Source organism: Melospiza melodia, chromosome 2, assembly GCF_035770615.1.
Source record: "Melospiza melodia melodia isolate bMelMel2 chromosome 2, bMelMel2.pri, whole genome shotgun sequence".
NCBI lineage: Eukaryota > Metazoa > Chordata > Aves > Passeriformes > Passerellidae > Melospiza > Melospiza melodia.
The window spans coordinates 76,377,714-76,391,298 of record NC_086195.1 but is presented as its reverse complement, the minus strand read 5'-3'; the positions used below and the strand labels follow the sequence as shown (position 1 = coordinate 76,391,298).

Sequence of the window (13,585 nt, the reverse complement as noted above, 5' to 3'; positions counted from 1 at the left end):
AGGTCTGTGTAAATACCATCCTACTCCCATATCTCCACATCGCTCTGTTCTCCAAAGGGAGACTGTGGGCATGTGCTGACTGGACAGCACAGAAATCGGTGCTGCCCTTTGAATAACCACGAGAGAATAACACCAGCACTCTGACCAAACCACCTCTGAAGGCCGTGTTCCCCAGTGCCAAACCCTTTGCCTACAGCTGAGAACAGAGTTCAGACCTCTTGAACAGATTGTGTAATTTTTGCTTTTTATTAGACAGCCAAACTGAGAAATCAGAAAAGGAAATAACTTCCATGGGCAAGAAATTACCACATTTTTAAGTCAACCTGAAACAAAACACTTCACATAGCTTTTGACTAATCTTATTAATCTAGTCTTAAAATCTTATTTTGAAGTGAAAAGTCAATCTTTTAAATATAAACAGAAATATTTGAACTTTAGTTTTTTTCTTTGATGAAAACTCTGAATAGGAATGATTTCAGCAGCGTTTCCTTTTTTAGAAAGATATGTTTTCACTTTTTCAGTTTGCTTAATGGCACAACACTTGAATGATCATTGAATAATAGATAGTGGTTCATTCTACTGACATTTTTGCCTAACTGCAGGATGGCACAACCTTCAAGAGATTCAGCATCTTTTAGAGTCTTTTCATGGCAGAAGTAAGAAGATCAAATAAAAACATTACTGAAAATTGTATAAAAAGCATAGAAATTGACCTTTCCTTTCCTTTCCTTTCCTTTCCTTTCCTTTCCTTTCCTTTCCTTTCCTTTCCTTTCCTTTCCTTTCCTTTCCTTTCCTTTCCTTTCCTTTCCTTTCCTTTCCTTTCCTTTCCTTTCCTTTCCTCCTCTTTTTAAAATTTTTCTTCCTCCTTTCCATTTTTCTTTCCTTCTTTTTTTCTTTTTTTATTTCTCTGATAGAGCACAAACTACTGGATACAGACTAAATAACAATGCTAAACAATTACTTCCTTCTCAAAAAAAGAACAAAATTAATAAATACAATAATAGAAATGTTATATGTAGATTCCTGTCACCCACAGACACTTTGGTCATCCTGGATCACTGCTACCATTGTTCCTGGTTTGGGATTTATAGTCACTATTGAAGGAATCGTGTAGCTATGATTTGAAATACAATTCTAGAAATATTGTGGAGTCATCTCTAGATATAGGGGGTCAAATTCAGTTTGGGTGAATTCTCTCTTATAAAAGCAATGGTATTAGAGAAAAAATCATTATGAGCCAGATGATTATGAATATTATGATAAAGATGAAAAAAAGGATATGAAACCTCCTGTTCACTTGATGGAGCAGATGTGTGTTTGGTGAGAAGTCTGGTCATTCCCACACACCACTGGCCATGTTTTAGATGGCACTCTGCCCACCCATTTCTGGTTCCTTTTTTATTGTGCATTGTCATTCCTGTTCTGTCTGCAGAATTTGTCAGTATCAGTCAGGTTCTCCTCCCAGCAGGGGCTTTGCCAAAGATGCTGCCACACAACTCAAGACTTGTGTACTCTATACTGGCCTAACACAGGCAAATACATATTTTGAGGTAGCCCTTTTGTCTCAAATGATTTGATGCACCCTCCTAGCAGCCTGTGGTATAGCACAGTCATGTTCACTGCTGCAATTTTACACACACATTGGCTGCCCCAAAACACTGTCATAAGGGTTTACTTGTGCCTGTTTTGCCTGAAAAACACTGTTCAAAATGCTTGAAACATCATTTACAGGTGTCAGTAGTAGTTCTGCAAAGGCCTTCCCACTTCACAGGGCTGCAGTTCTTTTAGCCTGTGAATCTGGTAGCTAAAAAAATTACTTTTTTCCCCATGAAAGCAAATTGACCATGAGCAATGGATGGAGGAGGAGGATCTCTGACTTCTCCCAGTCCCTTCTTCCCACCCATTACCACTGCAGCTCTTGCCACTGCCAAGAGCTTATCAATGAGCATAGGCAAGGACCCTGCAGTTCTAATGACCATGGCTGGAGGGAAGTTCCAGAAGAGAAAGGAGAACCAGAGCCTTGTTCAGAATTCCCATGCCACTGTGGCAGCTCCAGCTGCAGCCCAGCCAGTCCCTGTCTCGCTGTCCCTGTCAGTGCTGAGGACTTGTCATAGTCCCCATGTGTCTGTAGCTGCACCTATCCCTCACATCCACAGCACTGTCACGCCTGTCACTTGTGCCTCCAATGCCAATGGCAGGCTGCAGGTACATTGGCTCCTGCCATCCTAGAGCCTGGATGCAGGTGCTGGAGTGGATGGTGGCTGTTTGCTGTGGTGCCCTCCCAGATATGGAGGTAGATCATTTTCTTCCTGGCAGCATTGGAGGCTCCACAGGTGATGGAGGAAAAGGTGAACCTTGTTAGGGTAGGGGTGCTTTCACACCCTGTTAAGCCCTGATGGGGCATAAATTAGCCCATTTCTTCTAAGCCTGGCATTCTCCTGGACATGTCTGCACTCAGGAGGCTGTCTGTCAATGACACCCTCATGAGGCTCTGCTCTGGATTTTCACAAGTGCTCAGAATCCAGCTGCTGCCCCTGGGCCCACTCTCATACTGCACATTCCTGATTCCCAAGGGTCACCCTGTTTAGACACCTAAACAAAAATTATAGTTCATTGTTGTCATAAGAGCCAAAGTGACCTCAGAAACAAGGTTATTACCTTATTGAAGGTAATATTACCTTAGTTGAAGCCTGTAATGCTAAATCAAAAAACTAATTTGAAATTACTTTCCTGGAAATGTAAATGCAGGCACTTGCTTTTGAAAGAATGTCTTCAGGTAATTGAGAAAGCTGACTCATGGGCTTTACTTTTGCCACCTAAACTGCCACCCAGGAGTAGAAACCTGGTTAAGCTGCTGCTCTGGTTTGCTGACTAGCACTACCATGGCCTCTGGTATTTGGATTATTTGCTTTCCCCTCTCTTAATCTCTGTTGGGAAACCTTGCCCCGCTATTTAAATATGAAATCCTCACCATACTGGAATGTCACAGGGGACTGCTGACAAACAGAGATGTAAGGGCTCACTATTTCAGGGCAAACAAAATTTGAGTCCAACTCAAAATGCTCCTTGTTAGTTTGTTTCATGCCTTTTGCTGGGAATTCTACATTTATTTGAAACCAAAGACCAAGTAAGTACTGACACACATCAAAATCCTTTAGGCCTGTGGACTTCAGCTATAGTTTCCCTTTTCTGGCAGAACTATCAGAGCAGATGGCAGCAGTGGTCATAAGAAACCAAGTTTCTGAAATTTTGATGTTTAAATACAGTTTATCCTAACAGTCTCCAGACTGATGTCAGCCCCTTTAGGCCAGATTTTTCCTCCAAAGATTTAGTAATGCCTAGCTAGAGGAGAAAGGTTATTTATTATTTATTATTTCAGTCTTCAAAATATTTTCCTGAAAGACTCAATTTTTCCCTAGACCTTCTTTGTAAAATTTAAGCTGCTATTTGCTATAAGTAGTTCACCTTAGTCTTGGCTGACACAATGCACCAGCAGGTAGCTCTAAACCCTGAGAAACTGTCCATTGTTAAGATAGGCACATGTTTTCCTCCTCTCTTTTTCTTGAAGGCTGGTTCCTTCCTAAGCAATGGCAATGATGATATGATGACCTTGGTATGATGGGGAACAACCAAGTTTTTAAAATACTTTTGCCAAATGATCATTTAAGATCTTCTTTTGGGAAGATGCATTCCATTTATAGAATACCAGTCTCTAAATGGGGGCAGATGTTCCTGTGGTTGCACTCTTATGGCACTGAGTCCACTCCTGAAATAAGGCTCTCCCAGGCTTCCAAACACTTTGTTTCAAAGACTAGAAGAAACACTGTGTGGGGATCAGGCACAGCTCTGGTGGAAGTACAGGAGAGCTGAACCCCCGAGACAAACCCTACAATTGTTACTGTGTAGGTATGAACAGAAAATCAGGCATCTGATACAGAGTCATAAATCAAGAGATTTTGTAAATTCTTTTTATTGCTTCTTGTAGCTAATTGCAGCCTAGATTTGTTGACTGATTCTGCTTGTTTAACAAAACAAAAAAAGAGATGAGGATGTGGTGCCTGGGTACTTGGTTTAGTGGCAAACACTGCAGTGTCAGGTTGATGAACTCAATGATCTTCCAACTGAAATGGTTTTGTGATTTTATGATTCTATGAATGTTTATCTTTTCATTACTTTTCATCAAAACAGCAGAGGAAGTGAACAAGAAGAAGTTAAAAACTCACCATTTCTTAGCAATTAACTAACTTCACAAACTGAAGTATCATTCTGGTTAACAAAAGGTCTTTAATCCAGAACTGGCATAACAATTCAGATTTTTTTTTTAAATTGATTTTATAATAAAGTGCAGAATAAAATAGACTTAGTTATCCTAAAAATACTTACCAGTCAATTGACATTCATTATTTGAGTTTCTGCTTTCTTCTTAATTTTATTACTAATTTTGTATTGTCAAACATTACACACACTGCATATAAATTCATAAAGCCAAAAGATTCTGTAGCAGATAATGTCAGTGTCTCCTGTACAATTGCAGTGGGTTGCCAGCTGGAAGTACTGGTACTGCTGTGAGGCTATTGCAGGGCTCACCCAAGGGGAGGACATGCATTCCTGAATACTCTATAATAAAACAGAATATAGTGAGATATGCATGTGTATAAACAGAAATGTGTATAACATTCAAGAAGCATCATTTGATGGTATCATGTGATCTGTTTTCCATTCTATAAACAACTACATACCTTCATCTGGATTTAGAGATTGGTATTACATAGGACAAGGCCCTTCACAGAAATTACTGAGTAAATATCCATATTTTATCTAGGTGCTCTGAAACAAGGAGAGCTGAAACAGGTTGTTCTCTTGGTGAAGTAAAAATTTAAAACCCCATTGTTTCTCCCAGTAGATTTGATCTCATTCATCTTTATTTTTTCTCTAGCTGGATGCTTGTATGACAGTTCATTCTTATCATCAAGAAGAATTCCAAACCAGTGGCTGAGATTTGAATGTATATCTATAGCTGAACACCTGTTTCAATGCATAAGTATATACTTGTAGTGAAAGAAGGGTCTTAAATCAGAGAACTTGAAGTTCCAGAGACTGGACAGCCTGAGCAATATCTAGTGTTTGTATCTTATTCATGAAATAAAAATATTGTAGATGAATTAGTGGGAGAAAGCTTTGCTGCAGACCAGTCAGCCAAGAAAGAATTCTGTCTACTGAAAGCCATGGAAATGCATCAGTGAGGAAAACAGCTTTGTTTCTTTTTTTTTTATTTTTAATGTTGGGCAGACAATGAAGGACCAGAGGAAAAGTTCAAAAATGCATTATTAAAAAACACTTAGATCCAATAAAGGTAGCTGTGCAAAAAAAAAAAATTAAAAAAATTAAAAACAAAAGTTGTTTACCTGTAAACAACTAAATTTATAAGATAGGAGGCAGAAGAAAGGAAGCTGAGGTTCCAAGTCACACCTATTACTGAGATTCACAAGAAGAAAGGCACTGATGCACAGTTGTCTTTTCAGAGTCTCACTTCAAAACTGGGCAATCATTTTGAATTTAGGAGCTGGGATGCTTCCTGGGGTGTTTCAGTCTCAAATTCACAAAGTTGTAAAAGCCTTATGAATAAAGAATATTTTTTTAACATTTTTGGTAACAGCTTATCCAGTAAAGTATATGCAGTATGCGAAGCAGATCATCTTGAGTGTGATCACACAGCATGTACAGGACCATGAGGGTATCAGGCCCAGCCAGCATGGGTACAGGAAAGGCAGATCCTCTTTGACCGACCTGATCTCCTTCTATGACCAGGTGACCCACTTAGTGGATGCAGGAAAGGTTGTGCATATTCTTTATCTGGACTTCAGTAAAGACTTTGACACAGTTTCCCACAGCAGTCTCCTGGAAAACTGGCTGCTTATGGTATGAATGGATGCACTCCTCTGTGATGGTGGTCACAGCGGTCTTAGGATGAGGGAAGAGACGTAGATCTGACTCTATGTTACAGAAGGCTTGATTTATTATTTTATGATATATATTACATTGAAACTATACTAAAGATTAGAAGGAAAAATTTCATCTCAGAAGGCTAGTTAAGCTAAGAATAGAAAAGAAAAGAATGATAACAAAAGGCAGCTGTCTCAGACTCTGTCTGAGACAGCAGGGCCTAGATTGGCCATTAATTATAAACATCTAAGATGGGCTAATCAAAAATCCACCTGATGCATTCCACAGCAGCAGATAACCATTGTTTACATTTTGTTTCTGAGGCCTCTCAGCTTCTCAGAAGGAAAAATCCCAAGAAAAAGATTTTCACAAAAAGATGTCTGCGACACTCCTCGGAGATTAAAAAACTGTCTAGCTGGCTGAGCCCAGAAAGGGGTGGTGCCTGGAGGTACATCCAGCTGGCACCCAGTCACAAGTGGGTTTCCCAAGGGCCCAGTGCTGGGGCCAGTTCTTTATCACTGATCTGGATTAGGGGATGAATACACTCTCAGTCACTTTGCAGCTGACACCAAGTTGGGTTGGAGTGTTGATCTGCTGGTTGCTTTGCAGGGCAATCCGGACAGGCTGGATCAATGATGAAAGTCGGTCAATGCCAACTGTTGAGGTTCAACAAGGCCAAGGGCTGGGTCCTGCACCTGGGTCTTGCAACCCCAGGCACTGCTACAGGCTGGGGGCAGTGGGGGGGAAGCTACCTGATGGAAAAAGAACCTGGCTGTGCTGGTCAGCAGGAGCTGAACATGATCCAGGGTGTGCCCACATAGCCCAGAAGGCCGATGGCATCCTGGCCTGGCTCAGCCAGGTGTGGCCAGCAGGAGCAGGGCAGGGACCGTCCCCCTGTACCCAGCACTGCTGAGGCCACAGCTCCAATCCTGTGCTCAGTTCTGGGCCCCTCAGTGCCAGAGAGACATTGAGGGGCTGGAGCGTGTCCAGGGAAGGGCAGCGGAGCTGGGGAAGGGTCTGGAGCACAAGTGCTGTGAGGGGCAGCTGAGGGAGCTGGGGGTGTTCAGCCTGGAGAAAAGGAGGCTCAGGGGGGACATTACTGCAATGAACTACAAATTATTTATGAGTTACATATACTTCAAACTGACCCTGCTAAATGACTGCTCCTTAGAAGTTCTTGGGACTTCCTGGACTTAGCAAATGTCTTCAAATACCAAAATGGAAATGAAGCCAGAGGATGAGGCAGTTCTGACATAAACTGTTAAAGCCTGTTTACAGTAATATAAAGTTCATGTTTGTTGGGGTTTTTTTTTACAAAAACAGAAAATAGGGCAAGCCAGCTGCATAGATTGATATCAGTATTTTCAATTATATTTTTACAATAAAATAAGCCATAAGGTTAGTTTGTAGAAATTAAAGCTGAACACATTTAAATTAAATACTTACTAAGGGTTGCTTATCTGTAAAACATGTGAAGCAAATGGGTTTCTGATAATGGCTTTCTGAACATCTGAAAAAAGCATTAAAGTATATAATGAATATTAAATAAACAAAATACTTCAATAAAAATAAGTTTCACAGTCAAATATTCAGCTAAAAACTTTCTGAAGACTGTGAAAATGTAATTTAATAGCACTGGTTTTTTCCTCTACCAACAGCTGCTGAAGTATAGGCCATACCTCTATTTTTAAAATTTGCATCTAAATAGTATATGAACAAAAAATTTAGTACCAATAAAGACATCTAAAGCTAGAGAAAAGAATGCCATCTACTCATCAGCAACAAATATTCCAAAGGTAGATTGGCTAGTGATTCACTGCTATTCATTAAAAAGACCAATATAAAGCTACACAATTTTTCAATTTGGTAACATGTGAAAACAAAGCCAAAAGAAGGAATGGAAAAAGGTAACAGCCTAGAACAGCAATGTACTTGTATGACATGTAAATACCTACAACACTTAGTTACTTACAAGTACTTACATGTAAGTCTACCTGTAAAATTTCCCAGCTTCCTATTACCAGTATTAATCCCCAAATAATTAGGCATGCTAATTAAATTTCTGAGATACATATGTACGTGTATGTATTACACTAACTTTCACAATTACTGCATTTGCAATCTGTTAATTCCTATGATTCTTTCACTGTTTCTTCCATACTGCTATGTACTTTTCTTACAGTTTTCCTTTTCACATTTCAAAAATTTCAGAGTTGTTGCTCCCAGTTATTTTGCTGAATTCACCTTTCCCTTCTTTGTAGCTTCTCTGTTACTTACACAGAAATTTAATTTTTTATGCTCATATTTCTCTTTTCATATCTACTTTCTTAACCTGAGTACATCATACTAAAACAGTTTTCTGGTAAAAAATGGATTTTTAAATTTCCATTTGCCTGGAAGCAATAACCACAGGTTATGATACAATGAAATTCTGAACCACTGTTTGACAGAGCAAGAACTGTAAGCTACAGCTGCACAAAGTTTCTAAACAATTGCAAAGATCTTTTATTCTGCTGTTGCAGTCTATAGCAAACTGAAGCCTTTTTCCTCAAAGTCAGACTATTCACCATGTAATGTAGAAATACACGGATAGTGCGCAGAAGATTAATAAACCCTGGTTTAGTTTGATTCCAGTCAATAAGGGGGTAAACTTAGGTAACATGATCATAAAGAGTGCAGTCCAGAAGGAACAGTGGTGGAATAGAAAAGTGAAATCAGTTGACTTTAAGAAAGGACATTCTAATAAAATGAAATAATTAGCATGTAAAATTTTATATGCAAAAAGTGCAAGGAAAATTCAGGAGAGCTGGAAATTCCATGTAGAGCACAAATGACAAGCAGTTATTCCAATCATATATAAAGCCAATCAGCCAAGCAGAAGAGACTAAGTCATAAGGTTCCCATTGATTTCAAGTACAGGAGCACACAAAATACCAAAACTATGCCAAACCGAGGTGAATTTTTAATGGAATGCCTGTATGATCACATCAGTAAAAGCAAATCCTAAAGTAGCAAGAGACTCAAGAAGTAAGTCTGATCTTCAAGTGCAATATCATAGGATGACTAAAGAAAGCATTAGCTGACTAATCACAGGGGAAAAACTTATTAAGAACAAGTACAGACTTTCCCCCAACATTCTTCAGCAAAATGGAAGCTGTGGCTGGGGAGTTCATATAAAGAGCACCAGTATAAAGCAGGTAAGAAACCCACCAGGCATAAAGGAAGAACAAGTTAGACAGCACTTAGGTAAGACTGCCATTTTTAAATGGTTGCACAAGTAATAGTCATTTATACATCTATATTTATCTGCAGCAATGTCAGAACTCCTTATTTATTATTTCTAGCCTTTCAGAATTCATGGAGAAGAGAAAAATTCTAAAATATTAGAAGAAAGAAAATGAAAAGCCCATTCATTTTAAAGGGCTACATTTGCAAAACTGTATGACATAGAGGGCAATAATTTGCAAAAAGAATTGCATAAAAATGAAGATGGATAAGCTTTGGAACAGATTCCCACATGAGGCTGATGCACCTGATGTACCTTGATGGAACAATTTTGACAAGCATTTCTTACAAACAACAGGTATTTGAAGATATCCTCTAATCACATTTAGAGTTATTCTTTACAAAGAAAAAGTCATCATTATTTTAAATTAATTTCATTGCCTTAAAGAAGGATTTCCTGATTTTGATACTGTTTGATACATTTAGATAATAACAACAACAACAACAACAACAGAAAATATTTCTATTACAGGATTCTTGGTTTCATCCAAAAAAATTGAAGGCAAAAAAATATAAAGTTATTTAATCAACTGATGTAGCAGTGTATTTATTATCCAACGTACTTTGTAGTTTTTCATCCAGACAATCCAGAGACTGGAAAATCTTCTGTTCTTCTATGGAAAGGGTACTCCTGCCTGGACACAGAGCCCTTCTAAGCAGTGAGAGCTGTCTGTCTGGCTTCACACGGTCCATGACTGCCAGGATTTCACCCTCTGCAATTGGTGTACTTGCTAGTTTTTCTGCCACTAGAAACTGAGCAGTGCTTTCTGAAACTGAAGAGATTGCAGGGGGATCTTCAAATGAGAAGGGCTGATTTGAATAAACATTTAAATAAACTGCTCTTTTTCATAACCATAGGTCTGTGAAACACAAAATTGACTTTAAAAGAAGAAAAAGGTGGGAAAATCAAGAAACATGATATGTTAGAAAACAAAATAATTAAGGACACTAATTAATCTTACAAATGGCACCAGAATAGGTAATATCGAGTTTGGAAATATGTAATGATAGCAATCAATACCTGTCCATATCATACAGTTATATGTAACACATACAGTTAAAAAACCCCAATAATTGAATAAAAATGGAATATATGTTGCAATGCATTTATAAAACCATTAATATCATGCTTTATGATGCTATATCTTATCTTTACAGGAAAAAATGCTGTATAAAATTATCCTTTCTTAGTTAGCATCACTGATGCTAAAAGACACAAGCCATGTTACACAGTGGGTATATTCTGTCATTGCACTTTATGTATAACAAAGAACTGAAGCGAGTTGTGTTACTATACCTTCCTCAGATTTAGAGATGTTTTTCATCTTTTGTACTGGATCAAATGCAGATTGAATGGGACTCAGCTGGACAGCACATAATGAATTCTATTAAAAAGATTGTAAGAGTATTTTAAGTATAATTTAAAGTAACTATACTACCTCCTGAACATGTTTTAATATTTTGCATTACCAAATGTTTTCAAGTGAAAAAAATATTATGTTACACAAATAAAGAGATGTATTCTAGTTGGTTTTATTCTTTTCATTAGCAAGCTGACAGCAAGCTCTGAGCATTGATTCAAAATCACGTGACAATGAACAAATCTTTGATATTCCTGAAACTCTTCTCATTTTGAAGATAAATAACATTTTTATTTTTTGTGGTGTTTTATACTAACCTGTGCATGATGAGCAGGCTTCCATATTTTAGAGATGACACTCTGTCTTTTGCATTCTGAAAAACCTCGGTGTTTATTTTCATAGTTGCCAAAAACCTGATTTTGTCTTGTAACAGGAACACTTCCTTAAATGACATGCAGACAAAAGTAAACCAAAATGTGTAAACAACATGATAAATATAGTAGTAAATGTCTCTGTCCACATTTAGATATTTACATCTGATCTCCCTAAATTGTCTTGGATGTGGACATAAGGAGCTTAAGTGAAGCCCCATGTTGAGTCCCAGAAAATAAAGATGGTCTGTAAAGGGGTACAAGGTGTTACCAAGTAAAAAGGAGAATGAAAGTTGAGCTGTGATATAGAAAAATATCCAATAAGTAATGTTTTAGAAAATAAACTGCATTTAGACAATAATCTTAAAGTCTAACTGCCCAATACAATAAATCACTGTTGATAAATTGTTGTATCTGTATGTTAATTGATTCAACTTCCATTAAGATTCCATAGTAGTGTGCAGAAAACACGTAGTAGTTCACAAAGTTTACATGTTTCACAAAATCACAGGGTGGTAGAGGTGGGAAGGGACCTTCTGAGGCCATCTGGTCCAGTGCCCCCACTCTAGCAGGGTCACATGGAGCTCATTGCCCAGGACCATGCCCAGATGGCTTTTGAGTGACTCCAAGGATGGAGACTTAAGAAAGTCTCTGGGCAATTTATGCCAATGCTCAGTCACTCTTACAATAAAAAAAAACTTTCCTGGTGTTCAGAGGGAACTTCCTGTGATTCAGTTTGTACCCACTGCTCAGGTACTTTCAGCGGGCACCATAAGTCTAGTAAGTCTAAAAGTCCACTTTGCAGCTTCCTCCCAGGTATTTACAGACATTGGTAAGACTGCCCAAGGCCTTCTCTTCTCCAGGCTAATTACTCCAAGCTCTCTCAGCCTTTGCTCATAGGAGAGAACAGTGCTCCTGTCCCTTTACCATCTTTGTGGCTCTTCACCAGACTCTCCCCAGAATGTCCACATCTCTCTTGTACTGAGGAGCCCAGAACTGAACACAGCATTCCAGGTGTGGCCTCACAGACGTGAGGTTTAAAAGTCATGGATCTAAGCCTCTTTTCTATAGCTTGGCATTTTGTAGTTAATCTTATAAATTCATACATCTTTGTGCTAATTTTTAAAAGGCAGTACTGCTGTGCAGCATTTTCTTTCAGCCAGAGAGGTCTAATGTAGACACTGTACCTCAAATTTATCTCAGTTTTGCCTGGTGTAGCAATACATTTTCAAAATGGAAGCCTCAAGTCTCAAAATTAAAATTATGTTCTTAATTAAACTTTCATGCATACAAACTGGAGATGCAAATTAGAATTTTCATGTGCAATTCAGGAATCTACATACCAAGGAGATACTATTTTCTTATTTGTAAACACAGTTACTAGATTTGTAAATGGAGTTACTTGAATTAAACTTGGGAAGACAAATTACCTATTTATTTACAATCAATATTTACATGTGCAGTTTAACGAGCAGTTCATAATTTGACCAAGAGTTGCATTACTGATTCTAACACAATTTTATTTCTTTTCTGGTTATTACAGTGACATTAGAGCAGAATTTTTATCACTCATAGAAAAAGAAAAGGACTGATCCTAGAAACATATTTGAAACTAGTCATCTGGCTGCTGTCATCAATAGTAACATAGGACACATTAGCTTTGAAACGTTGCTATTTAGTTATATGCAAATTATTGTAACACAATACATGGAGCTGAATAACATCTGAAAAGGAAAGGAAATGTGATCATGTTATATTAAATATGAGAGAAAATTAAAAAAAAAGAAAAAATAAGAACCCCCTTGTTATATTAGTAATCACATCATGTTTATCTGATAAAAAAAGAATTCAAAGTTGCTCTATGTCTATGCATCAATACTTCATTTAATTAATTTGCAAGACTAGATCAATGCCAAGGAGAACATTCCTTTGAGATATATAAGACAAAAAAAAAATAATAATAATAATAATAATAATAATAATAATAATAATAATAATAATAATAATAATAATAATAATAATAATAATAATAATAATAATAAATAATAGTATCTTCAGGGAATGAGATTTTGAGCAGTCTACTGCTATTTAACTTTAAGCACGTTAATTAGTCCCATATTTGTCAGAGGTTAAAAGTTAAACACATTTTTAAAGCCTTTACTGACTGAACAAGAAAGGTGTTAAAAATTCAAATATCCAGCTAGAATGATATGGTATAATATTTTTCAGGCAGAAGACATACAACTGGAAGCCTGGAAGCCAAACTAAATTAAGATCCTCGTGGACAACAATTATATTCATCTGGTTCTCACTTTCTGTACATTTGGCAAAGCATTGCAACAGATCATATTTTCAACAGTGTCTTCACAGACCTCATGGAACTCTGCAGATATTTTACTAGAGAGCAGTGCAGTATTCAGTCTCACTACAAGCACTTTAGGACAAGACTATGGTGTCTATGTGCATTTTCAGGCAATTGAACATATAGCAGCAAGGCAGTAAGAGCTATCTAGAGTATTTAAAATAAAGAAGACTTTCAGAATACAAAATATAGGCAGATACTGAGAGAGGGCAACCCATGTACATTTTAAAAGACAGTTACTCAGCCCTTCCCTAAAAGAGCCG

At 37.6% G+C, this 13,585-nt stretch overlaps 1 protein-coding gene across 1 annotated transcript in view; it reads right to left on the bottom strand.

The window, feature by feature from the left end:
- Positions 1 to 4,029: 4,029 nt before the first annotated feature.
- Positions 4,030 to 13,585, bottom strand: part of CEP126 (centrosomal protein 126) — a 36,963-nt gene continuing 27,407 nt past the window's right edge. Inside the window, exons 6-10 of the mRNA XM_063148903.1 lie at positions 10,907 to 11,031; positions 10,526 to 10,613; positions 9,792 to 10,001; positions 7,390 to 7,453; positions 4,030 to 4,617 (exon numbers count right to left, since the gene is read on the bottom strand). Of these exons, the coding sequence (XP_063004973.1) occupies position 4,617; positions 7,390 to 7,453; positions 9,792 to 10,001; positions 10,526 to 10,613; positions 10,907 to 11,031 (488 nt within the window). The 3' untranslated portion in view covers positions 4,030 to 4,616. The remainder of the gene's footprint in view (positions 4,618 to 7,389; positions 7,454 to 9,791; positions 10,002 to 10,525; positions 10,614 to 10,906; positions 11,032 to 13,585) is intronic.